This window comes from Leiobunum rupestre, chromosome 7, assembly GCF_980474605.1.
Source record: "Leiobunum rupestre chromosome 7, qqLeiRupe1.1.hap1, whole genome shotgun sequence".
Taxonomy (NCBI): Eukaryota; Metazoa; Arthropoda; class Arachnida; order Opiliones; family Sclerosomatidae; genus Leiobunum; species Leiobunum rupestre.
Window position 1 is genome coordinate 51,951,281 of NC_143390.1, and position 26,830 is coordinate 51,978,110.

The 26,830-nt window shown below is 34.8% G+C and overlaps 1 protein-coding gene and 1 non-coding gene across 2 annotated transcripts; one reads left to right on the forward strand and one right to left on the reverse strand.

Moving 5' to 3' along the window:
* Window positions 1-2,920: 2,920 nt before the first annotated feature.
* Window positions 2,921-5,990, reverse strand: LOC149937029 (uncharacterized). The gene is made up of 12 exons (XM_090180710.1): window positions 5,837-5,990; window positions 5,252-5,780; window positions 5,049-5,196; window positions 4,860-4,998; window positions 4,487-4,805; window positions 4,328-4,428; window positions 3,964-4,272; window positions 3,701-3,910; window positions 3,538-3,648; window positions 3,288-3,430; window positions 2,977-3,228; window positions 2,921-2,932 (listed from the first exon to the last, which is right to left on the reverse strand). The coding sequence occupies exons 1-12, from the start codon at window positions 5,988-5,990 to the stop codon at window positions 2,921-2,923; spliced, it is 2,427 nt and encodes an 808-aa protein (XP_090036836.1).
* Window positions 5,991-11,571: 5,581 nt separating this feature from the next.
* On the forward strand, window positions 11,572-11,711 carry LOC149937030 (U4 spliceosomal RNA). Its single transcript, XR_016472709.1, has one exon. It is a non-coding gene; the product is annotated as a U4 spliceosomal RNA (small nuclear RNA).
* The last annotated feature ends 15,119 nt before the right edge of the window (window positions 11,712-26,830 follow it).

Below are 26,830 nucleotides of genomic sequence, written 5' to 3' on the forward strand. Positions count from 1 at the left end.
CATTTCAACAGCAGGCAGGATAGCGAAAGGACGGTTCCCTAAACGTTCCGATATATTCTCATAATGTCCCTTTTACACCCGCACTCAGTTGAGTGTATAAATTCCGAGCTAGATTTGTTTCAAGTACCTATGACACAATCTTCGATTATTGGTGGAGAATGGGTTGAGTATAATCCAATATCAAATATAGTTGATAACGCATCAATTACATTTTCTATCAACGGTAACTCTGAAACGTATATAGACCTTTCACAAACTTTGCTGCACGTTCGAGTTAAGGTAACTAAAGATAATGGTCAACTACCGCAACCCGCGGTTCCAGGTGTTGCGGGTGGGGCCGCCGGAACTCCAGCTGACAATATCGCCCCCGAGAATTTGTTTCTTCATTCGCTTTTTAGCGACGTCCACGTATTTCTTAATGAAAGATCAGTAACACCTTCCAGTCAAAATTACGCTTATAAAAGTATGATACAAACTTTATTAACGTTCGGAGATTCTGCGAAAAAAAGTTATTTAACGAGTTCACTTTTCTATCGGGATACGCCTGGAAAGTTCGATTCATTTTTCGATAACGATGGTTTCTCTAAACGAGCGAGTTTAGCGCAAAAAGGGGCGATTGACTTGTTAGGCGTAGTCCATACTGATTTATGTCAACAACCACGCTTTTTATTAAATATGGTTGATTTGAAATTTAAATTCGATAAAAATAGAGCAGCTTTTTGCGTTCATTCCGACGTAAAATGTAAAGTGGAGATTTTATCAGCTTCCCTTTATCTGAGGAAAGTTAAAGTGATACCGGAACTATCGCTCGCTCAAGCCAAGGCGTTACAATATGGAACCGCTAAATATCCTGTAACTCGTTCGGAGTGCACCTCATTTTCTATACCCGCTGGACTTATGGCTAGTGTGCAAGATCATTTATTTACCGGACAAGCACCTAAGAAAGTTGTTATCGGGTTTGTGGAACAAAAAGCGTTTCTAGGAGATTTGAAAAAATCCCCGTACAACTTTCAACATTTCGATTTATCAAGCATTGGATTGTACATTGACGGTAGCAGCGTCCCTCATAAGGCGTTATCTCTAAACTTTGAGGAAAATCTATATATTCAAGCGTATTGCAATCTTTTCATTCAAACTAATCAGTGGAACGTAGATGAAGGGAATCAGATAAGTCGGGAAGATTACCCTAACGGAAATTGTTTATTCGCGTACAATTTAACCTCGGATCTTAATAACAACGCTAATCACTTGCATCTTGTAAAAAACAGTAACCTGAGATTAGAATTAAAATTTGCAAAACCGTTACCGGAGACGATTTCCATTCTAATTTACGCCGAGTTTCAAAATTTGATTGAAATTGATAAAAATCGAACCGTGATTTTCGATTACAGTAATTAATGGATTCGCTACAGATAACTAAAATACTTGAAAAAGATTTAAGTACTAAAAGTATATTTCAAGGCGTGTTCGCGGCTGACAAGCTACCTAAATACGTAAAAATATTCCCTTCTCTATTTATTGTAAATACCGATACGAGTGCTGAACCTGGAGAACACTGGGTTCTAATATATTTTTCTAAACATAAAAATTGTGAATTCATGGATTCCTTTGGAAACCCGCCAGATTATTTTAAATTTAATGACTTTATTGAACGAAACAGTAAAACTGTAACTTTTAATTCTAATCAATTACAGAGTAATTCTAGTAATACGTGTGGAGCATTCTGTATCTATTTTGCTATAAACAGGTGTAAAGGAATAGAAATGTATAACATTGTGTCTAGGTTTAAGAAAGATAAATATGTAAACGATAAAATGATTAAAGAGTTTATGTGCAAAATGTATTCAATAAAATAATTTTTTACAATTTATAGCAATAGCAGTTTTTTTTTATATATACATAAATACAAGCATTCATTATAATTTTTCAATATCTTTATGACCGTGCGCTAATGTACGAACCCCGCAGGGTAGAATGTATCTCTTATCATCATTTGGTGATAAACAAAGTTTTCTAGTATTTATAGTAAATAGTTCATGCTTGAAACTAGCTATACGCATCATCTCGGCTGACATGGTTTCTTGATTAAAAAGACAACGTTCATAGTCTTCGTGGCGGATGACGTTTCTAATAACGTTCATGGCAACGCCCTTACAAACCTTTTTATGGTTTAAAATTGACTCTAAAGATTTCCCCAATCGCAACTCCTTTTCTATCTCTTCAGCGGTCTTAGACTCCCCGTACAATTTAATAGAATAAAGCTTTGGACGAAGTCCTACAAAGCTTTGAATTAACTGCGAATTTGTCTCGTCTTTAAAATAACCGAGAGCTTTTTTATTCTGATTAGAATGAAGGAAATGCGAAGGTGGATAATCAGAGAAGTCAAAGCGGTTTTTATGAACTTCAAAGTCTTTATAAACATCATCCGTCTTAATGTTGTACGTTAAACTGTCTGTAAATATTTTATATATTAGTACTATTTAAATAAAAAATGCATATTAAATTAAATTACCAGTGTCTGTAAATAATAGTGATGCTTTGTCCCCGTACGTATTTTTTATGAATCCATAATGGAACCGATACATGAGCTCCTTGGATAAATCTAGAATGGTGAATCCGGTAAATATAGGCCGGTTAAGAACAATTTTAGCTCTCTTCTTATGAGCGCCGGCTAACTCTTCATTAAAGATGGTAAAGTGTTCAAACTGCGGGGAACTTGTAACTTTTAACATTCTTTCTGGTTTATGAATCAACTCGAAATTTATATGCTTCCGTAAATTTTCCATTGTTTTTCTAAAGAATTAAATGAAGTAAGGGAAAAAACAGCAATAAATTATTTAAATTGATTTACCCGAAAACAGAGTTAACCATTAGTTTCCAGAAATTCTTTTCAAATGAACTCTTGGATAATTTCCTCTGTTCAGTGTTGAATCTAACATATTTTTCTAACCATTTTCCTTGAGTGAAGGTTAGAGCTCGATGAACCTTGGTTATTTTCAAACCTAATTCTACATAATATTTTAAATTGCGGTAATGTACTATGTATTTCTCTTTATTATTTAAATTAGGAAGAAGTTTTGGTAGACTTTGATTCTCCTTAATATTTAATTTTCCTAAGAGATCTTTGGAGTATGGAGATAGCATATCATGTGTAATAACTTTAGATTCCGCCGCTACTGGGAGATCGTTATGTAAGTCATGCAACTCTGGAGGATATTCAAGATCCACCTGCAAAGGAAACAATTCTTTAAAAATATAATTCAATAATTATAACACTTGTTATTTACCTCTAAAATGTATCCGTTTTCAACGTTATTGGGAATACTCAGAATATTTTCACTGAGTGTTTGCAAATCATCCTCCTGAACCCACTGGAAGTCGCCTAGCGGTAGTGGTTCACACATAACAGCACCGTACAAATTATTAGCATCTTCAATTAAGTTAAATTAAGTTAATTAATATAATTAAAATTAAAATAATTAAAATAAAAAAATAAAAATAAAAAAAATTATTTATTTTTTTAAAAATGTAAATTACCTAAATAGCATATATAACTGCTCTCTTTAGACGAATCATATGTGTCGGCCATATATTTGTTATTCGCTTCAGAATAACGAGTTGAGATCATTGAAACACCGCCTCGAATCCCTAAAAATTCAATGTAAATACAATAATATTTAAAATATCACAAAAGCGTTACCCTTTTCAATAAATAAGTGTTGATCTATATCAAGTATGAGATCGAGGCGAACATCGGTCATCTTCAAAGCTGCTTGCCAGGCTAAACCTGGTGCGGTGTAAGCGTGAGCGGGATCTAATTTATAATGGGTTATAGATAATGTTCTAAAATTTTCAAAAACGTCGGCTAAGAGCAACGCATCGCTTTTCACATAGAGGTCGGTGTATTCCCCTACGAAAACCGAGGTTAAGAGATTTGAAATATTTATACTATAGTAATTTTACCTAATGTTTGAATATTAAACGCTGTCCAAACATTTTGGGCGTGTAAATAATCAGATTCTAAAATATTTTGATTTTTCAATGAACTGAAAAACGCTTCTCTAGGTGGCAGCATCGTCTCGTCAAATTTCTTTTCATCGTCCATATACTCGTATGGGTAGACCCCCTTCCGCAAAAGCAGTTGAACTTTCTCACTTTCAAAATATTTCTTAACAATCTGGAATTTACTGGCTCCTTCCAAAACGAGATTAGATACTAGAGCATCGAGGCTATCACTTAGAAATCGATAAGAGTCTAAAAACCGAAATCTCCCTAAAAAACAATAAAATTAATGTTAAGGTTAAATTCATAATTAAATATATTTTACCTAGTTTCAGCGAAATATAATTTTCGCTAGTGGAAGGAATACAGTCAAGTGTCTGTTCCTTAAAATGACCAATCTCCTGACATATAAGATGTAAATCGTATCTATGAAGATTTATTATTATTAGGTTTATTTCCTGGTTAATTAACTTAATAAATTCACCTGCTAAGGTTATGAAGGAAAATAGGGATAAATTCTGGAACTTTCTTTTGAAGATTACAGACGTTATGCGCTGGCCCCCTATATTTGCCGCTGAAATGGCAATGATCTCGAACAGCGGGCATATTTCCCTGATTTAGCTGCTTCTGACAAATGTAGCAATGCGTAGCAGCTTGAAACTGTTCCTCCTCCTCCGGGGTAATAATCATTGGTACATTTGTCTCAATGAGTTCCATCAACTCCTTCTCTAATTCCAGAATAGACTCCAGAAATCTTCGAGTTGCATCTTGTCCTCGATAGCAATCGGTTCGAACAGGTACACCTATAAGTATCCTATTGTAATATATCTAAAAGGGAATTTTGTCAAATAACTTACCGTCAGGTCCAACAAACACCCACGAATACGCGCAGCTGATGTGCATGTTTACTTTGCTGGTATTTATATCGGGATCTAGATCACATCCTTGAACTCTCGGTAGGATTGCTTCAAAATCGGCGTAAAATACATACTGCACCTAATAATTTCATTTCATTAAGAGTTAAATTAAATAATTTTTATTTTTACCTTTTCTGTCCACTCATATTTATCAAAATAAACCGTCTTCTTCTTAGTAGGGAAAACTGTTTTTTGGACGCCGTGAGTGGCGCATTCTTCGATATGCGCATCACGTCGCTGTTCAGCGTTGCTTCCACTGAATCGGTGAAGACACATTCTAATACAGAAAATAATTAGTATATTTCAAACTAATATATTGGAAACTAAATTACCTGCAATAATAACTTGTATTTCTGTGTTTTGTTAGATGCTGTAGCAGTTTTCCTAGGTCTCGTATAAGACAGTAATGTCTATTCCCATCGTCAATATCTTTAGTTTCGTCGGTGATGTATAGCAAATCAACCTCCCTTTCCTTACAACACTTGTTAGCGCTTACGTAAAGAGGGAATATGTCTCCCGAAAAGCCGAACACAGATATTGATAAATTATTCATTAATTCAAATTTTTTAAGTTCCGTAGCGTTTAATTTGAAAGGAAAAGATATATCACTGGTATCAAGTTCATTTTCATAAGGTGTATATTTGGAAACACGATTAGCGTTTTGAGTCCGAGGAACTGGGTGAAGTTTAGCGAGAATTGACCAGAGAAAACATTTCTCGTCATTTTCGTTTCTAATATTAAGAATCGCGTGACGTCGAGATAGTTTTTCAGGTAGTTCCATATACGATGACCCTCGCAACGGTTGGTAAGATGCTACATTTAATTCTACATACAGAACACGGTCAATTACCCAACCCGATCCTATCAAAAATATAATGTTTTAGTTCAAAATATAACTTATAAATTTTAGTACATACCTGTCGCTTCAAAGTTTTCCGCTGCTGACTGTATTGTTTCAAGACATTCATTCAGCTGGCTTTCAATGACATCGGGCGTTAATGTTGTTTGCATAGTGCTCCGGAAATAGGGTCGTACTTCCGCTCTTTGTTCCTCACCCCCTAAAGGTCTCATATAAACCGATCTTACGAGTAGGAACCATTTAATTCCACGTTTACTGGTGAGTCTTTCCATTAGAAATTTACTGAAAGCGGCTCGGTAACGTCCGATAAACATCCCCGCATCAATATCATAGTCTTCAGCATTGTAACGGATAGATGCTAACGTATCATTCAAGGCCTGGACCATACTTGGAGATGCTGGTGGTGTTTCATCAAGTATTGATGAGGCGGGAACAGGTGATGGCGTTGGGTTGTTGGGTAAATCCGCTGTAGATGGTTGGATAGATTCCAGTTGAATTTCTTGAAGCAGACTAGGTGAAGGTGGACGGTATGGCGATGGTGGACGGAAAGATGCTAGCGAACGTTGCATTGGTGACGGTGTGCGAGACAGGTCCATGGGTTCGGAAGGGCCGGGTGCGTTCAAGTCATGAGTTCGTTGATGGCTCTTGAAATGTTCCAATCTAGCAACATTCTTACCACATACTTCACAGACAAACGTATGTCTATCACCGTGTACTTCTCTAACATGCCGATTTAAGGAGGACTTGGTAGTGAAACTTTTCGCGCACGTAGGGCAAATATGTTGGGCTTTAGGCATCTTGAATATAGCTACCGCAGTTAACCGTGGAATGACCTCCTACAACGCTATACAACCTCTTTTATAGTATATTCAAGTATCATTTGAGAACAATACGTTTCTCATACTTAAAATATTCGTTTGAAATACTCGTGAGATAGGTTCAAGTGTTAAGCATATTTAAGTACTACTTACGCGTTAATGCTATTAAAATGAAGTTTAAAAATATTTCCATTCTACTTTAACAACAAATATTCCATGACGTCAAAACACTTCAATTCAAATTAACCGCGCCTCCCGGGGAATCTGCGCACGCGCCGCCTAGGTTATCAATTTTTACATCATTTCAACTTATTCCGTACGATAAAACTTGATAAGATATACGTTCAAGTATCTTTCGAGATAAGCGTAGATAAATGAACAAGTTGGCCTGGACACAATATGTTGATATACGGGAAAACAAATCGTCGCGAGAAATACCCTAAATACATTGACTTTTCGATGATTTTACCCCCATTTCAACCCTTAAATCCCGGATTTCGATCCCGAACCCAAACCCGAACCCGGGATCGATGCCACACCCTCACTTTCCTTCTACTTATATAACATTAAAAACATTTATAGGTTGCAATTGAATTTCTTTTTTTTTAAATCGAGATAGATTTAAACGTATCTTTGATATTCACAATGCATTTCGCGCAAAAGCACGTATCTTGCTTATTTTCAGCTTCTATTTCACTACATGACGCGAGACCACGTATCTCTAAAAATTCCCCTTCAGCAAAATATTTTTAAATTAAAATCCTCATAAATTCAATATTGAAACTAAGTTATTTAACTATAAAATTAACTCGCGTGTAAAAACCTAACACGCGATTTCACAAGTCCCTGCAAAATTAAAAATCCATTTTTCTCAAAAAGGCCACCGAAAAGATACGTGGTTTTGTTTTAACGGCGACGATGTGTGAAATATTAACTGAATACGTTTTGCTAGAAGAGGAAGAACTAGTTGGTAAGAAGTTAAACTCTTAAAATATTTTTTAATTGAAATTAGTTTGTAAGAATGTAACTTTTGATTACTTATAGCGAATGTTTTCAATATTAATGGAAAATTAATCTTTCGTGTTTATAATTTCAATTCTTAAATTACACAACTTAACAATAAAGAACAGATATCAAATTAGTGTTCTCTTCGGAAATGTGGTACCGTAGAACTCAGGATAAAACTTTTTAAAGGCTTAGACTACACTACAGTAAAACTCAAAATTAATTAATAAATAACCCCTCCAAAATAACGTCATGGAGAATGAATAGTGATGGTGGAAAATATTAAAATTAACCCTAATTTAATTTTTAAGTGAAACAAAGCACTTAAAAATTAAATCAGGGTTAATTTTCATGTTTTCCGCCATCAATATTTTTTCAATAACTTTACAACCACCAAACCGATTTGAAAAATGAAACCAGATTTGGTTTCCGAATATTATGACGCTTCGAACAATTATAATTATATTTATTTTTTCATGACGTCATTTTGGAGGGGTTTGGCTATTTCCCGCTTTGCTCGCGCCCTGATGGTGGTAGGACATTAATTTTCACTGCATACATGTATAATTTTAAGGGGGGTAAACTTTCATAGTAGCCCTCATTCGGCTCTTTACCTAAAATCGAAATAAAATGGCTGCCAAGAGAAAACGGCCAGAAACTTTTGATCGGGACTGTACATACGTCTTATTTTATTATTTATTTATTTATTTATTTATTTTTATTTACTGTTTATTGCTTTAAAAAGCAAGTTGTCTAAAACCCCCTCAATTTGTCAACCATTGGATACGACATTTCACCGCCAGCTAAAATATTTTGCCAATGAAATATTTAAATGATAATAATAATCAGCTAGGCTAATACCCAAAGCACCACCATAGGCCTAAGTCTTTTACATTAATAGATTTATAGAACAAAGTGAACAAATATACCATTTGACTCAACTATCTAATGTTATTTGCACAATATTTTTGCAATGAAATTCTATTTATTATTATATCTATTTTTATCCATTTTTACCCATTTTAATCAAAGTGACAAAAATTGATCAAAAAGTGTTCTAATATTTCGGTTTTATCAAAATTTATGCCATATTATATTAAATATATCAATTTGTATTAATTTTATTAAGTTTTATCAAAGTTAATCAATATTTTTATCAATTTTATTAAATTTTATCAAAGTTAATGAATATTTTTATTAATTTTATAAAATTTTATCAAAATTAATAACTATTTCAAAATTGGGTCCAATTTGGTCAAATTTATCTCATTCTATCAATTTGATAAACACAGTTGATTTTTATCACATTTAAGATTTTGTTTATCCATGAAATCGATTTTTATTAATTTTCTCTCAAATCATTTGCATTTTTACCCATTTTCATCAAATTGAAAAAAATTATTAAATTTTGATAAATTTTATTTTTTCGTCAATTTTGATCAAATTTTTCAATTTTTTTGCATTTTAAATTTTTTTAATTTTTTTGGAAATTTTCAAAATCCCATGTTATTTTCGGTAAGGAATTTTCCCTTTGTGTTGCCAAATCATTTTCGGTTGCCATGGCAAACCTAATGGCCGTTGAAACTTTTCCTTTTGGAAATTTTCATGATTCATTTAGAAGCCTTAGGAATTCAACAGAAAATAGGCGAAATTCGAAATTCCCGCCACCGATTTACCGGAAATCTGTGCTAGTATTTTTCCGCCAAATATACTGGATATTTTGCCTTTCATAACTTGCAATTGAGTAAAGGCAATTTTGGGAAATTTGAGATATTTCAGTTTCTTTATTTTCATTAAAATTATTTCTTATGACAACGTTAATGTATTTTACTAGTACAACTTGAAATTTTTCCAGTACGTGTATCATTCGCTTATGTACTGGAATTTTCTAACTCGGAATTTTTAAAAATTGGCGTTTACTAGGTTTTTCCAATAGCCCCGGAACCCCAGTGATATCGCGATTTTCCGCACTGCTTAGCGGTTTCTTACTGAGTTGATCCCTGAAATAAGGTGTCTTGCATAAAGAACGCTCGACCTCCGTGTGATTTTGGTTATTATTAATTAAAATAAAATAAAGTAAAATAAAATAAAATAAAAATAAGAGAGTTTCCACTATTTTACAATTAAAAATATTTATTTATATGTAAATCCATATTTTTAATTGTACAATAGTGGAAACTCTTTTATTTTTATTTTAATTGAATGTACAAGCGAGCCGGTAACAATTCTTTTAAATTATTATTAATTCATGAATAAAAAGAATTAAATCATGATTAAATTAAAAAAATAATGAAATCAACATTAAAATTATTAAAGCATGATTAAGTTTATGAAATCAACATTAAAATTATTAAAGCATGATTAAGTTTATGAAATCAACATTATAATTATTAAAGCATGATTAAATTTATGAAATCAACATTATAATTATTAAAGCATCATTAAATTTATGAAATCAATATTATAATTATTAAAGCATGATTAAATTTATGAAATCAATATTAAAATTATTAAATCATGATTAAATTTATGAAATCAACATTATAATTATTAAAGCATGATTAAATTTATGAAATCAATATTATAATTATTAAAGCATGATTAAATTTATTAAATCAACATTAAAATTATTAAAGCATGATTAAATTTATGAAATCAACGTTAAAATTATTAAAGCACTATTAAAATTATTAAATTTCTTTTAAATGATTAAATTTCGTTTTAATGATTAAATTTCGTTTAAATGATTAAATTTCGTTTTAATTATTAAATTTGGTTTAAATGATTAAATTTCGTTTAAATTATCAAATTTCGTTTAAATTATTAAATTCCGTTTAAATTATTAAATTTCGTTTAAATTATCAAATTTCGTTTAAATTATTAAATTTCGTTTAAATTATTAAATCATCATTAAAATTAAATCAACATTTATATTATTCAATCATTATTAAAATTATTAAATCTACATTAAAACTATTAAATCATCATTAAAATTATTAAATCATCATTAAAATTAAATCAACATTTATATTATTCAATCATCATTAAAATTATTAAATCTACATTAAAACTATTAAATCAACATTAAAATGATTGAATCAGCCTTAATATAATTAAATCAACATTAAAATTATTGAATCAGCCTTAATATAATTAAATCAACATTAAAATTATTAAATCATCATTAAAATTATTAAATCATCATTAAAATTATTAAACCATCATTAAAATTATTAAATCATCATTAAAATTATTAAATCATTACTAAAATTATTAAATCATCGTTAAAATTATTAATAACAAATAATAATAATAATCAGCTAGGCTAATACCCAAGGCACCACCTTAGGCCTAAGTCATCATGCGACTTTTGAAGCCCTTATTTCAGGTGGCCGGGTTACAATGCGTAGGAGGGTGGTGGCAAGCCCTGCATGCCACGCGTTCGAGCCATCAGCTCCCTACACTAACTATTACCGTTAACCTCAACAAGTCATTATATATAGTGACATGCCCCTCGAACGTTTATAATAATTGAAAGGATTCATAGTATTTCTACCGTCGGTTTTTTTCTTATCGTAACTTTTTTTACGGATAAAAAGTGGATTTCAAGTCTTTTGTGAACAGTCCCTAACAAAAATCATTACGCACAATAATTCTTAAACTTTTCACTAAATATTTAAAGTGCCAAAAATCACACTCAGCAAAAAATCTGCCGAAATGTCTTTTCGAAAATTTCCAGAACTCTATCGTAGTGTATCGACGACGCATAGATGAAAAATGGCTCACTGAACATCTTATAAGTGGAAATATTTTAGACGGTTACTTAAAGTAATATCAAATAGTTATAATTAGGTAGTTTTAGGTGTATATAGCGTTTATAACGCGAACCAGTTGTAAAGTTCGATTGTCATATGCTGTATTACGGCTTTCTTGTGAGGTTTAAATAAACTTGTACGTCGTGAAGTAAGGTATCATTGCGCAGAGGCAATGTCGTAACCAATGAGGTATAACTGAGGTGCGACTATTGCTAGTTGAAAACTTTAACCAATACTCCGCCGAGACGACGTGCAATACCGTCGGCTATGGCAATTTTTGGCGGCTCATAAGAGCTTCATGAAGGTATCAAAATTAAACATTTTAATATTAGGGCAACGGCTATTACTTACAAGAAAACATCCCGAAGTGTAATTTTGTTCAAACTCGGGGGATTGGTAGACCTTCGTGTATCATGAAAAATCCTAAAGGGAATTTATTCAATGGGCAACCGTTTTGCCAAGGCAACGAAAAATGTTTCTGACAACACAAAATATTAAATTTTCCCACTAAAAATAACATGGGATTTTGACCTCAAATTGATCAAAAGTTGATCAGTTTTGATGTTTTTTTTTGTCAATTTTTATCTACTTTTTCTATTTTTGGCATTTTCGAATTTTTGAAATTTGTTAAAATTTTTCACAGAATCCAATGTTTTTTTCAATGGGAAAATTTAATTTTTTTGTTGTCAAAAACATTTTTCGTTGCCATGGCAAAACGGTTGCCCATTGAATAAATTCCCTTTAGTATTTTTCATGATACATGAAGGTCTACCAATCCCCCGAGTTTGAACAAAATCGGTGGGTTACACTTCGGGAGGTCTCCTTGTTAGTAACTTGAATGCTACTTAGTAACTCCGCTAAGAATACAGCTAGTTTCTGATCGAAACTTAAACACATGATGGTCAGGTGAATTATTATATCTAAACAAAATTCACTTAATTGAGCTGCTTTAGCATGGATGAAGCGAACCAAAATTGTACACTGTATTTCACATTGCCAAACATTTCTTTATATTTCTACAGATTTTTTCGATATTCAGTGAACTTATAACTAAAAAAATAATCGCGGATTTTTAAGATTTCCAGTTTTTTTTAATCAAAAACATGATTTCCTAAAGACTGATTTCCAAAGATTTCGCCGATTTCAAAAATAATCCAAATGATTTCCCAATTTTCATGGATTTTTATGATATAGAAAAAATCTGGGGCTTTTAGAATTTTCATTTTAATTATATTTCTACACAGTTATATTTAAAAGCGTTACCAACAACGAAACGAAGCAACTGTTTTCATGACGCACTCTTTTTCGAATTTTGAGCTATATGTCGTAGACGCTATCTGTGAGTGGATAATACTACTATATTTTGAACAGTTATGAGAATTATATTGGAACTTAATATAGTGTTTTAAAAATATTTAATTTAATGATTTTTAACTTCTAACAAAATCCAAACGACTTACGCGGATAAATCAAGTACCATTATTGATCTTATATATATAAATTCGAGAATTTATAGCACACTCAATAAAGTGATTCAGATATATCAGATCATGATTTCCTCTCCGGTAAAAAGAAAGCGCTATCCATAGGTAAATCAATTTCAACCGTCCGGAATTAGACTTAATCTAAACAATGTTGTCAAAATGGAGGATATACTTAACAACCTTACCCGCCAAGCTCCTCTGATATTAAAGCGAATAGCAATAATTATACCTAAATGGCTAACACCCATTATAAAACCTAATATGCATCTAAGAAATACCTATCTTCGGAAGTGTAGGAAAAACTATATTTATCCGTTTTATCGGAGTCAATATCAACGAATGAGGAATATAGTCCCCAGGCTAAAAAGAAATGTCTTCAAGTCAATACAGAAAAGTCCAAATTAGACAGTTGCAATATGTCGAAAACTCTAAAACCACTTTTAAAACCACCATAGCCAAAAATTTCACATATTAAGGTTGAAAATAAGATCATGTTCGTATGTCAAGAAATTGCAGCTGAACTACATTTTTGTTTAAAGGCCGGTTTTTCCTCTGCCGTTCAGTTCCATTCAAAGGGGACCTCTGGAGGGTCGTACCGGAGATGGGTCCGTCGAAGTTTTCGAGCGCCGCGCGGATCCGAGCGAAGGGGAACCCCTGCAGAGATAATCTTTTTATTATTTATCTGGACCTAACAAAGGTGAACGCGTCACTCGACGGTGTATTTCACCTCTTCGCAACTAGCTTTACAATTCAATTTCCTCATATTTGTTTGTGTTTTGCAATATATCATTTGCAATTTTTGATCACTTCCGACTACATTAGAGACTAAAAACGTTCCATGATACTTAGTAATAGCTATAGTGTCATCGCACTTTATTTTTTAATTAAATTTTAATTCCAAATAACGTAATCATATAATTGGGATTATAAAATAAAGCTTTTTTAATAATTTTAAAAATTAAAGGATTATTATTAAATTATTATTATTTTAATAATTAATTAAAAATGTATACGAAACTTGGAGAATAGCCTATAAATATAAATATATTACATATTGTATCTGAATTAATTTATTTATTTATATATTCAAGGTATTTGGGAATTATAGTAGGAAAGACTATTGCGGAAAGGCAAACTACGAAAGAGCTTTCTTATTATTGTAACTTATTTTCTATTGAAAAGTAAAATTCTTAATTTTGATACAAACCAGGTCATATTCTTTTTCTTGTAAAATATTGAAGTCGAATGTTGGAATGGACATCAATTTCCGTTTCATTTCTTTTTCACTGTGGAAAAGCAAACTACTGGATGGAACTGAACGGCTGAGGAAAAACCGGCCTTTAAAGGGATCCATCACTCACAACCGGGGGAGGCATAGGGGTAACATAAAATCCAGACTTGCAGTGTGCTTCAAAACCAGTTTTTTTGTGACCCCTATGCCTTCCCCTGTTGTGAGTGATGGATCCCTTTAAAGGCCGGTTTTTCCTCAGCCGTTCAGTTCCATAATAACGATAGCAATGCAAAATATCTACCAAATCAACTATCCAGTGTTTTTATATTTCATAAAGTGGATAAATAAAGCCACTGATCTTGACAATTTATCACCATCACTAAGGGGCTATTCACAAATTACGTAACGCGGTAGGGGGGAGAGGGGGTTTGTGCAAGCGTTACTAATTGTTACGTGGGGGGGGGGGGGTTCACTAAAATGTTACGTAACACATATTATTTTTAATATCGTAGAATAAAATTTTCATAACTTTCAGAAACAGTCGTAATTATTAAAAACATAAGCATTTTCATTGGTTTACTCACGTTTAAAAGAATTTCATATGACCTTGATCTACAGTTTCGCCTATTTCCCCCCGCTCGGGATGGACAAAAGTGCGAGAACGATTAGTCTGGATCTACCACGTGACTTTTAAAGTTTTTAATTTTTTCCTCAGTTTAGATTGATTTTTCATTGTTAAAAATGGACAAAAGCGCTCTACTTACGTCCCTCATATCTGCTTACGGAAAAGCGTTCCCCGATAAGACACCACAATAAAACCCACGGGTGGGTATAAAGTGTTGCATAAAAATACAGTTGTCATTTCAAGTTTAAATTACAAACAATAAAATTTAGTACCTGATCTTATTGTACTTTATTACCAGCATATAAGTTGTTACGTACTATAATAATATAAGGGGGGTCGATATTTGTGACGTAATTTGAGAAGAGGGGTCTTTCCATTTGTTACTCTTTGTTACGAGGGGGAGGGGGGAGTCCAAAAAGTGGTTTTTCTGCGTTACGTAATTTGTGAACAGCCCCTAATCTTTGAACTTATAAATTTATCGCCAAAGGAGTCCCATTAACCAAAACCAAGATAAAATAGGGGAGAGTGTAGCCTTGTTTGAGGGGCAGAAAAATTCTCAAGAATAACTGTCGCCCCCCCCCCCCTCCCGCAGAAGCCTCTTCACATTTTCATGAGCATCTCGTTTATTTGTTACCGTGCACTCAAAAAATAGTTCGTTTTTAATTTTTTTTTAAAACAGAGTAAATGATTGTTTTATATAATATATTAAACTTATATATTATATTTATTAACACAACTCGTGTTGAAAGTAAATTTATATTTTCAAATACGAAATTTGGATCAAAGGGATATTTCGTCACGTGTCTGCTAAAATTTTTAGTAGTCTGCTGCCTGTAGTTTTACGGTTCATGTTAAGTCAAAATGGCAACGCGAGGAATCATATTAAACCCAGTCATTATGATAAATAATTTTGAGGATGATATTGTTGAGTTAGACGAAAGTGGAATTTACAGGAGCATAATTCAAAAACTACAATACAGTGGTGCGTCAAACAAACCGTGTAACACTTTGTGCATTATTTATATCCTTGGCCCGAGCAAAGGCCTGAGTGTATTTAGAGATAGTTTATTTATTGGTTTAATTTGTTGGCCATCTTTCATTTTACGTGGTGGCATATCCTTCAGCTTAAATCATTTTCCCGTAATCACCGCAAAAAAAACTAATTACAAAAAATATATTTATAAAATTACCGCACTCTTAAAACCAAAGTCACTAACGTAAAAATTAAAAGCCAAGAAATCAAGGGTTAAATTTCTGTCATTTTAGCGCGCTTTTCGTAGAAAACGAGAGATAAACGTATCCCGGACTACTTCGGTCGGCACTATATTCTCGAGAAGAATGACTTACGCGAGTCTTTATTGGTTCTCGTTCGTGGGGGGCAAGTTTGAAAAGATTGAGCCCCTCAAACAAGGTAGCAAGCGAAGGGAAAGGTTTTTGTTTTAAAAGCTACAGCCTACACTTTCCCCTAGTGTTGTTAATTTTCCGGAAAAATAAAATGCGGAAAAATTTCCAGAAAATTTCCTGGAAAATTTTCCGCAAATCGGAAAAATAAAAAATTGAAACAAATGACTTTTTAAGGGTTTTTAATTTTTATCGATGTAAAATGTCTAATATCAGTAAACATACTAAAAAACATTAATAGTGTTACATTGTTAATCAGTTTAAACTATTCTAGAGGTTTAATTTTACTTTTAGATTAGAAAAAATGACGCTTTATTTAAATTTGCAAACAATATATTAGACTAATCATGGAATGAAAACTTTTTTAATTTTTTTCGGAAAAATACGGAAAATATTCCGGAAAAAAGGCCTTGGTCATTTTCCGGAAAATTTTCCGACTTACAACACTACTCTCCCCTATTTCCTCTTGCCAAACCTAATAACGGCCAAGAACCTGTTTACCAATATTTGGGAGATAAACTCCCGCGATCAACTATATCAATATATAACACAACACGATATCATATATAGTAACCCGGGGAGCCGCGTTCCACGTCGTTTTTGACTCAGCGGATAGCAATCGCGATACAGCGGGGTAATGCCGCGTCGGTGTTGAACACTTTTCCGCCCGGCACCTCCCTCGCGAAATATCTTTATTGCCTGTAAAGTCATTTTTTTTTGTCCTTCTATGTATTCTTATGAGATAAGTGAATAAAAAACGTAAACAATCTGGTTTTCGCAGCGGTCACTCAACCACAACCTGCACTACTGACCTACTGAAATCGGTGATTACCAGACTGAAGGAAGGACCATGTGTGGGACTTGTATTCATCGATTTGGCAAAAGCATTCGACACTGTGCATATCATATTAGAACGCTATTTAATAAAAGGAACCGATGGTTCGAAATATATTTCACACGCAGAATTCCATGTGTGACATTGGATGGTTATATTTCACCTCCTCTAACTGTAAATAACGGAGTTCCTCTTACCCCTATTGTTTCAAATATATACAGCAGATATTCGCGGATGTTTAAAATCATTAAAGCCTTGCCTGTACTTACTATTGAAAGAGTATCATCATTAAAATATTTGGTATCTTCCCATTGCGCCGAATCCCATTCGAACGAATTCCCAATGTTTTTGATGAAATTAGCCCAAAGGCGGGTTTTGTATTTTTCTAATACAATATTCACAATTGAGCGACCGCAAAAAAAAATAGTTTTTCTTTCTACTCCTTTAGGTTAGGTTAGGTTAGGTGAGGTTAGGTTAGGTTAAGTGAAGTTAGGTTAGGTTAGGTGAAGTTAGGTTAGGTTAGGTAACACTGCATACTGTTCTGACAGATGCTGAAACGGATAAAACCGAATCCTAAACCCGGAGAAGTGCGGGTTTTTCGGTCGAATGGGACAATCCCATTACCGTATATGACCATCGAACTATGCAATTTCTACGCGTTGAAAACGATCTATACAACTAAACTACGATGGATTATTAGTTTCTAAAGAAATTAATGATAATAGTAATGCGTAACGAATTATATAAATGTGCTTAAAAAATCGTGTTTGTTATCACAGTTCTGTCGTGGCGCCATCACTAGGTTAAGTGTTGGACTAGTAATTACTAAAAGACTCATTAAATTCTAGAAACTTATAATGCTCAGCAACAAATGTAATGACAAGGAATTTACAGTAAGAGAAAATTCTTGCATAATTTTATCAACCTAGTGTGAGAGTATTAATTATGGTTGTAATCTTGGGACAGTTATTTTAAGGTTTGTAAGTTTTTTTTTATGAAATCATTCCCTTAGAACAATGTTTTTCAAACACATGTAACGCTATGGGAAACTGGCTGTAACTTAAAAAAGTTTGTTTAAAAAGTTGGAATTTTGCTTAGAAAACCCATTTTTAAAATAATTTTGTCAAAGTAGTATCAGATGGCACTAGCTCTGTCGCTGACTCGCTGTAAATTAATTAATTAATTTGTGTACGCTTGTAAAGGTTATTTCAAATCAGTACAATATTCTTTTGAAGCCGAATAAATCACACCAAAAACGGTTTTAAGCTCTCAGTTTTATTACAAAACCATATCTGACAATTTGTAATTGCTGATTAACATTTTCCGTGAAACAACGATGAAGTATTCGTGAAAGATATTAATTACATTTTCAAAATATTTGTACGAAAATGGACGGTCTTTGAGTATCCGCGAAAACGTGCCTAACAAAATTAACAGTGATGACAATGTCACCTTCAAATTTATGGGCTGTGGTCATTATATTGCACCAACCGTAAAAACTTTATTGTACATGTAAATTAAAACACCATATACATATTAGGACTAGGATATCGTCTCGTTTAGTGGAAAATGTTAGTTTTAGAAAGCTCCAAGCTTTCGAAATTGGAAACAAATTCATTTTCGTAATCGTTCATGTTGCAGTTATAAAAGCCATTGTCGAAAACCGTCGTTGGGACTAAAAATGGACGGAGTTTGTAAGGCAATATAATAAACATCTGAATTTGTTATTTATTACTACTTTTTCACTTATATAATATTATTTAAAGTATAATATCCCTCTTACGAAAGTGTCCATCTGCCTAGGCTAAATTTTAAATTTTAACGAACGGCATTTTCAAGGTCGAGATGTCCATGTTTACAGCAGTTATTTTTATTATAAGATTTGAAGGTCGAGATCACCATTTTGGAGGTCGAGTTCAAAATTTTCAGTGGCGAAGCATGATGTTTTAGAGACAGTAATTTTTGTAATGGTCGAATTATGAAAAAGTAAAAGTAACTGGATTGATTTTTACAATGTAGGAAGGTGGACACTTTGATCGAATATTGAGCATAATATACTTCTGTAATTAACTTTTACACCAATTGTTTAGCCTTCATTTTGACTCAATGATGTTCGAATTTTTCTGGTTTCCGTAGAGAATGAGCAAAATGTTGTTTGATCTGTTATATCGAGGTGCTAATCCATTTTTCTTGATTACAGTTTTCGAACGCTGGTGTGCGCCTTTAATGTTTCGTGTTCATGAATTAATTTAACCGCAAAAGTCTATAACCCGTTTGAGTTTCAATTCTTTTTGTTATTGAACATAAAGGTTGGCTGAAGTTAAGCATCTCTGGTGGGGGTTTCTAAACACCTCCACGTGACGCGCAGGACTGTCCGAGACACTTTCAATTTCACTTCATCACACCCACGCTATTTTCAATTAACCGATGTCAACATTAAGTGTCCCAAAATTAATGGAATATTTACATAATACAATTTTTGTCCACTAGGCGGCAGTACTCTCGGGGGATTGCTGTATTAACTGACAGCCGGTTACGCCTAGCGGATTTTTTAAGGGCAAAAGACAATCCTTGTGAAACAGTCGTCCACAGTATTTGATACCAGAAGTACATAAGATATTTTACGAGGTAAATATACTGGTGTTATTCGCGGGCTTCGGATAATTTTGCAAGTAAAACCAATAGTATGGGGCTATAGATAGTACAGAGATAAAAATTAATTAATTAATCAATAAATAAATATCCCTAAGGAGACTGCGTTAAGTTTTCATTCATGACGCGGTTTTGGGGGTATATTTAACTTCCTCTGAAGATAAATGTTTCATTCTAATGGCTTAAACTAGGAGCAACAAACACAGCAGCCCACACAAGGAGAATGCAACCCGTCAAAAGTCGTGGATTTTCTTGCGTACAGTTTTCATTGGTTAGACGCTTTAACGCCTGCTGTCGTCGGAAGGGGAAAATTCAGAAATTGTCTTCCCCCCAGGTTTAAAGGCTAGCTGTCCTCCTTGTGTTTGTTGCTCCTAGTTTCCTTCTCTCGTAAAACATAAATTTCAAACTTATGTTCATAACTATAAACCTAACCGGGATCCTTTTGAAATTAACTTTTTTCGTGATCTTCATTTTGTAGCGGGGACGATTCGCGATGCGACACGTTGGCGGACACGTCGCGCGAGCTGCTATGGTGATTGTGTCCGACCGGGACGGAATTGCTAGAGCGCGTTTCTTGAGCACCGGGTCCCGAGCTTTGATTCGCGACGTGGTAGGAACGTCCGAAAATGTCCACGGACGACGCGGCGGACGGCAGCCCCAAGTTGCCCATGGACAGGGGAAAGAACGGGTTCATGACCCCCGCCGGTAAGCTGATCCCGAAGGCCGGGTTCAACATGGGCCGCGAGGACATGCGCAGTTTCTCGATTTCCGCTTCCTTCAGCCGCTTCTCTTTGGCCCGTCTGTTCTGGAACCATATTTTCACTTGCGTTTCGGTCAGATTCAGAGAACTGGAGAATTCAGCTCGTTCGGCGATGCTGAGATACTGTTTAGCGCGGAATTTCCGTTCGAGGGACAGTAGTTGTTGCGTAGTGAAAGGCGTTCTGGGTTTCCGGTTGCTCTTGTGGCGTCTCAGTTGGCATTTGACCGGTCGCAGCGGTGGCGGTTCGGCTGAATGCAGCGATTCTGAAAGGAAAAAAAACCAGTTTATACACAAGTTAGAATCAAACAATAAAACTATTTACAATAGGCAAATACGATTCAGAATTTTAGGATCTCGAACAGTGATGTCGTTACTAGCTAAATTTCCATTATCAACCAATTTTGATGTTTCGAGTTTGAATGTATTTTTTAATACGAAAAAAGTATCCATCTATAGGCCATAAAAGGAAACGTGTAAAATTTTAATGCGTATTTATACGTATTAATTAATAAATCATTTTCCCTCTGTAATAGTTTTAGAATATCGCTATATATGATAAATTTCGCACTTCCAAAAATCATTTTGAAACATCAGTGTAAGGAGCTGTTGTCTCGCGTGGCATGCAGGGCTTGCCACCACCCTCCTACGCTGCGCATTGTAACCCGGCCACCTGAATTATGACTCGGGGCTATGGTGGTACCTTGGGTATTAGCCTAGCTGATTATTATTTTTATTATTACATGTTCGAGTGATTAACATCAAAAATATATTACGCACTTCGGATTTTACTAATTTATAACCCGTTTAATTATAGCCCTTATAACAAAAGCATTTAAAAAATAATCCATTTTGCTTTACAAACCGCGTTATCCGAATAATATTCCTATATACGATATATTCTTCAAAAAAATTCTTCTCTAGTAGGTCATCATTTTCAGAAACGCGTGTAATGCGTCATGGAATAGGAGAAGCAAAACTGCTGGAGGCCTTTGCTCTGTTGAAAACGCATTCTGTTCTCAGATATTTAAAAAGGTTAGCTTTGCCTTTTTCTTCAAAGTCACTAATAAAACCCGAAGAACTATTTTCCGATCCACTAGAGATCGTAGTTTCCTTATTTTTATGATGAAAGCAAAACGTCAATTTATCTCTTAATAATATAATAAATATTTATATTAATAAATATTACTTATAAACTAATTATTTATATTAATAAATATTACTTATAAACTAATTATCTATATTAATAACTTATAAACTAATTATTCATATTAATTACTTATAAATTAATTATTCATATTAATTACTTATAAATTAATTAAATTATTATTATTATAAATATAACAAACTATTTTTATTCGGGGATAGCTGGACCCCGACCCCGACGTATTTTGACCCCGTACGAACACTAGTTAAAACATTTACTTCGAGTTCTTTGTAAAGAAACATTCGTCGGTTTAAGATTTTTCTTAACAGCATTTACATTCCGCGATCAAAAAGGCTAACTCTATTGGTCCCGTATTCTTAGGTAGCCGACTACATTCTTGGTGTACGGCTATCTAATTTCGCCTGGAGTAAATAAATGGAAAAACCATTACAGTAATGATAAGGCCTAGCTAAAAATTAATTTCGACTAAAATAAAGACACAATTGAGTTGAAAGTTTGTTCTTCACAACAAAATGAATTCCCGCGATATTCTAGTTAAACAAAATATTCCCCGAAGTCGGACCCTAATTTCATTCTTTAGACAATTATAATATTTCTCTCACGAAAGGGCGCGTTTCGGAAGATAAATATTTAAGGGACTCATTTCCCTGATGCCTTTTTCCACGCGCGCCATTAATGGCCTTTTGTTTTTGACAAATAGTGCATTAATTGGCGCGCGAGTCTCGAAGGCGCCCCCTCGCGTCGTGCAAAGCAAATAGCGCCGTTAATTATGACCAAATCGCTTTCGCTCGAATAAATAACTGATAACCGAGGCTTTATTGTTTTCCCCGACTTGGCGTCAGATATTTTTCTCATTCTTTACGACCCGTATTCACGTCATTTATTAAATTAATCCAGATCCATTTTCTTAAGTAGTTCTTCGTTTTCATGTTTAGATAATTATAAAAATAATTATCATTAAAGATAATGCGTCAAAACACCGTTGTAGAAGGCCGCGTGGAAACGATTTTATTTGACCAATTTTCCATCGGTAACCGTTAAATGGGCGCGGATAAGATTGATATCTTAATTTAAAGGGCCCCACCGGTGTTTGAAAAATTAACCCAGAAAATCAGGTAGCAGACGACGTGTTGTAGCTTTCCCTACGTCCGCGATTCGGGCGGGAATCTGAAGAATTTAAAACGCCGGTGGGGCCCTTTAAGTTTGGGAATGGATGCAAAATTTCATTTTGAGTTCGGGAATGGATGGAAAGGTCATTTTGAGTTCGGGAATGGATGGAAAGGTCATTTTGAGTTCGGGAATGGATGGAAAGGTCATTTTGAGTTCGGGAATGGATGGAAATGTCATTTTGAGTTCGGGAATGGATGGAAAGGTCATTTTGAGTTCGGGAATGGATGGAAAGGTCATTTTGAGTTCGGGAATGGATGGAAAGGTCATTTTGAGTTCGGGAATGGATGGAATGGTCATTTTGAGTTCGGGAATGGATGGAAAGGTCATTTTGAGTTCGGGAATGGATGGAAAGGTCATTTTGAGTTCGGGAATGGATGAATGCCTCCACATTTCTCTAAAAATCAAATCAAAAGTTGGAAAGTCTACCGTCTTGAAAAATTATAAATTTAATATATACATTTCAAAGAGGTACAAAATAAAAATAAAAAATAAAAAAATAATCAATTACCCAAAAATTAAAAATACTCTGAAACGTCTAGGTAATTTTCTCAACCGAGAAACGATAAGTAATCTTAACGTAATCTAACGGGGTAACAGATACCCTTTAAAACCGTGTAAGCGAAAATTGTAGGGGTGTGCTGAGCCGTACAGAGAAATAGGCCTTTCTATAAAGTAACATTGGCCTTCTGGTTTTGATGTTGCTGTTGCGTTACGGGTGACGTATCTATGACGTCATACTACGAAAAGTCCTAGACATAACTGAGCTTCTACGTATTTCGTGACGAATGAGCTACATTTAAACAAGTTCAGCCAGCGTAGCTTATTTTATAGAAAGGCCCATTGAAGCACGGCCCGGTTATTGTGTCCAATATACAAAAATTTGAGGAATCCAATATTGGCCAGGCATTTAAGACTCTGTTTCATGGTTTGTCTTTGGCATCATCTCAACCTTATCTTAACCTAAACTAAACTAACCTAATTTAACCTATATTAAGCGATGTGAAAAAGGCACAAGTTCCACTTTGATTCGCAAAATTTCGCGCTTCAACCGACAAAGAAAAGAACTCGCCAATACTTAAAAAGATACCTCTTCTACTTCAAAATATGTCAATTTTAAATTAATATTTCATTTAGTTTTGTGTACCAAAAGCCAAAATTATTAGATTTAAATATTTGGTACTAAACCTTGTTCAGAAAAACCGGCCGTTCTTCAAAACTTAAGCCTTTGCGTGGCCAACACGTGATGGAAATAGTTTATCCTTTCAACACGGAGCCACTTCGTTCTGGAATCGCGTTGACCAACAATGTTTTGCAACAATGTTCACAGACAGCAACAACTGAACAAACCCCAGAAGACACATCCAATGAAATGGGGGTTCTTCGCTACGCTTAGTAGTTTTTTGTGAATCCGCGAAACGATGCATTGGCAGACGTGAGAGAGAAAACGCGAACACTTTCAACAAAACGAGTCTCTCTCTCCGTCACTTTCGCAATTAATCAATTGCCGGTCAATTAAGCGAGGAGAGCGGCTGCCCCCACCCACACACACACCCGGGCCCGGCACCACCCAACCGTGGAGAGGGGAGCCACGGGGGAACTCGCTTACTTACCAAGAAATCTAATGGTTGAACACGCATTCGCGGGAAAGTCAAAACAAGATGGCCGAATTTACGATAAACGACGAATTTTTGTATAAAGCGAAATTTAAACGCGAGAAAGGTATGCACATTTTCAACAGACCTTCGAAACGCGTCATATTTGCATAACTTATCATTTCTAAAATCAGGGTCTACATACCCAAGGCACCATCTAAGGCCTAAGTCTGTGGCGTATGGTCGTACGTATAAATATTTTTATTTTTTTACTTTTATTTTCAATGGTGTGTCCCCCCCCCCAAAACAAAATCCTGGCTACGCCACTGGCCCAAGTCATCGAGCGACTTTTAGAGCCACTGGTTCAGGTGGCCGGGTTATAATGCGTAGGAAGGTGGTGGCCAGCCCCAGCCCTTCATGCCACGCGAGCCAACAGCTTCCTACACTCACTATTACGCTTGCCAATATGCGTTAGTTACGTTAAGAACAAGTACTAGCGCATATTAGCAAGCGACATTGTCGATTGTAAAGTACAAATGACTCCAATAAGATAAAGGAATCACTGTTTCTATTAAATACGGCAGCTCACGTGTTATGTTATTCGCGAACGAAAGCTATCGCTACCGATCGCTACGCCCTCTTTTGCCATGGTTGTTAAAAAAGTAGCGTATTCGTAGCCAGTTACGTAAGGGCCTTTTATGGTACGCAATTAAGCGTATAAGACCTTTTCACACGAGCCACTATTTTAGCCCACACGGATGGCGAACTTGGCTGCTCCATGTGAAACATTTCCACAACGTTTTGACCACACGAACGCTTTGTTGGTCAGGTTTTGCAGAACAGTCGGTTTTTTTTGACCGAGGCTTAGATCCAAATGTTTAACATAATACTTTTCGTACACATTCTTTGGGCAAATGAACACATTTTTTAGTAGGTGATGTGTTTTGGTTAAAAATTACTAGGTATTTCCTTCATCGGTAAAAGTGCGAAATCACGACAACTTTTCTTGAACCTCGTGTGTAGAGATGAGTCAGGCTGGCTATATATAGTTTTAAATCCCGACCCCGACCTGACCCGAGTGAAAAATACTAAATTTAAACCCGAAGCGACCCGGCGCGCCAAAATTATTAATCTCGAAAACCCGACCCGACCTGACCCGGCCCGGTCCGAGAAAATGTTTACAATTTGAAACCCGACCCGAACAGGCTCGATAAAATTGAAACCCGGCCGGACCCGAAAAACACTTTTTATGTTTATGTATTCGCTTGTACTTAATGCTAGAGTGCCCTCCCAGATTCACATTTTGTCAGTAGATGGCGCTGGGAGCTCTTTGAGAAACGGTTAAAAATTAGTGAACGTGCCAAGAGTATGATTAACTAGTGATAATGATTCGCTTTCTGTATGTAGAGATTCGCTGTTGCGAATAAAATAGAAACTTGAAGGCCCGATCACTAATATATAAAAAGCCCGACCGAACCCGAAACGTTAAACGTCGGGTAAGCCCGCGCTGTCAGCGGTCCCAAGACTCATCTCTACTTTAGATGGTAAAAGGTGAATATTTGCATTTTATTCTAATTTTACTCTGTAACGCGCAGAATTTCTATTTAATTTGACAATAGCAGACGGTAGATCATAGATATTAACTTGTAATCTGTCTTCGACGTCACTGATCCCACCACGATGGCGAGCGAAATGGAACGTGTTTCGAAGATGCAAACGCGGTTATGGAACACGCGAAAACATTTTCTCCAATCAGACCGAAGGCGTTCGATTAAGTTTTTCGAGTAAAACCGATGTGGAATAGAGCTCGGGGTTATTTATTAACGGAATAAAAACTTATTTTTAGCATATTAATTCGTTTTATAACCGCGAATGATATCCATAAATAAACAGTTAACTGAAATATTTATGAATAATCGAAATTTTGTCGGTTAATTTATCTGTTCCGCCGAGTTCTAATGTTGAAGGGCCACAGAATCACTTACAGAATTTGTTACTCATGATAGCAGATCCAGTTAATTAAAATTTGGCCTGCGGTCGATAAGAATGCTTTTATTTAATTATTTTATTATTATTTACGAAGGGGGAGGGGGGTTCGATATTCACCCCCTAAAATCCTAAAACTTCCCTACGCGACTGAATCTAAAGGCCGTTTATAACTCATATACACAAACAGGAATCCATACCTCTACTTGGAATGATTATCGCGGCATATTTTCGTCTCGATGTGGCTGACGGTTTTTTTGACGTCACTATGGTAATTTAACAAACAACAAAGTGAGAGGGGAGCGCTCGCAAAGGAGATTTTTCTCTCGTAGGCGGGGCCAAACCCGTCAGAGTGATCTTACCATACGCGATACGCCAGGATAAGCATTCCAAGTAGAGGTATGGATTCCTGATATAGAATAAGTACTATACTTCAACTACAGCATAGTGATCTCTTTTATTGTCTCAATTAATCGCCGAATTAAGCGACAGATTTCAAGATGAAAGCTTTGT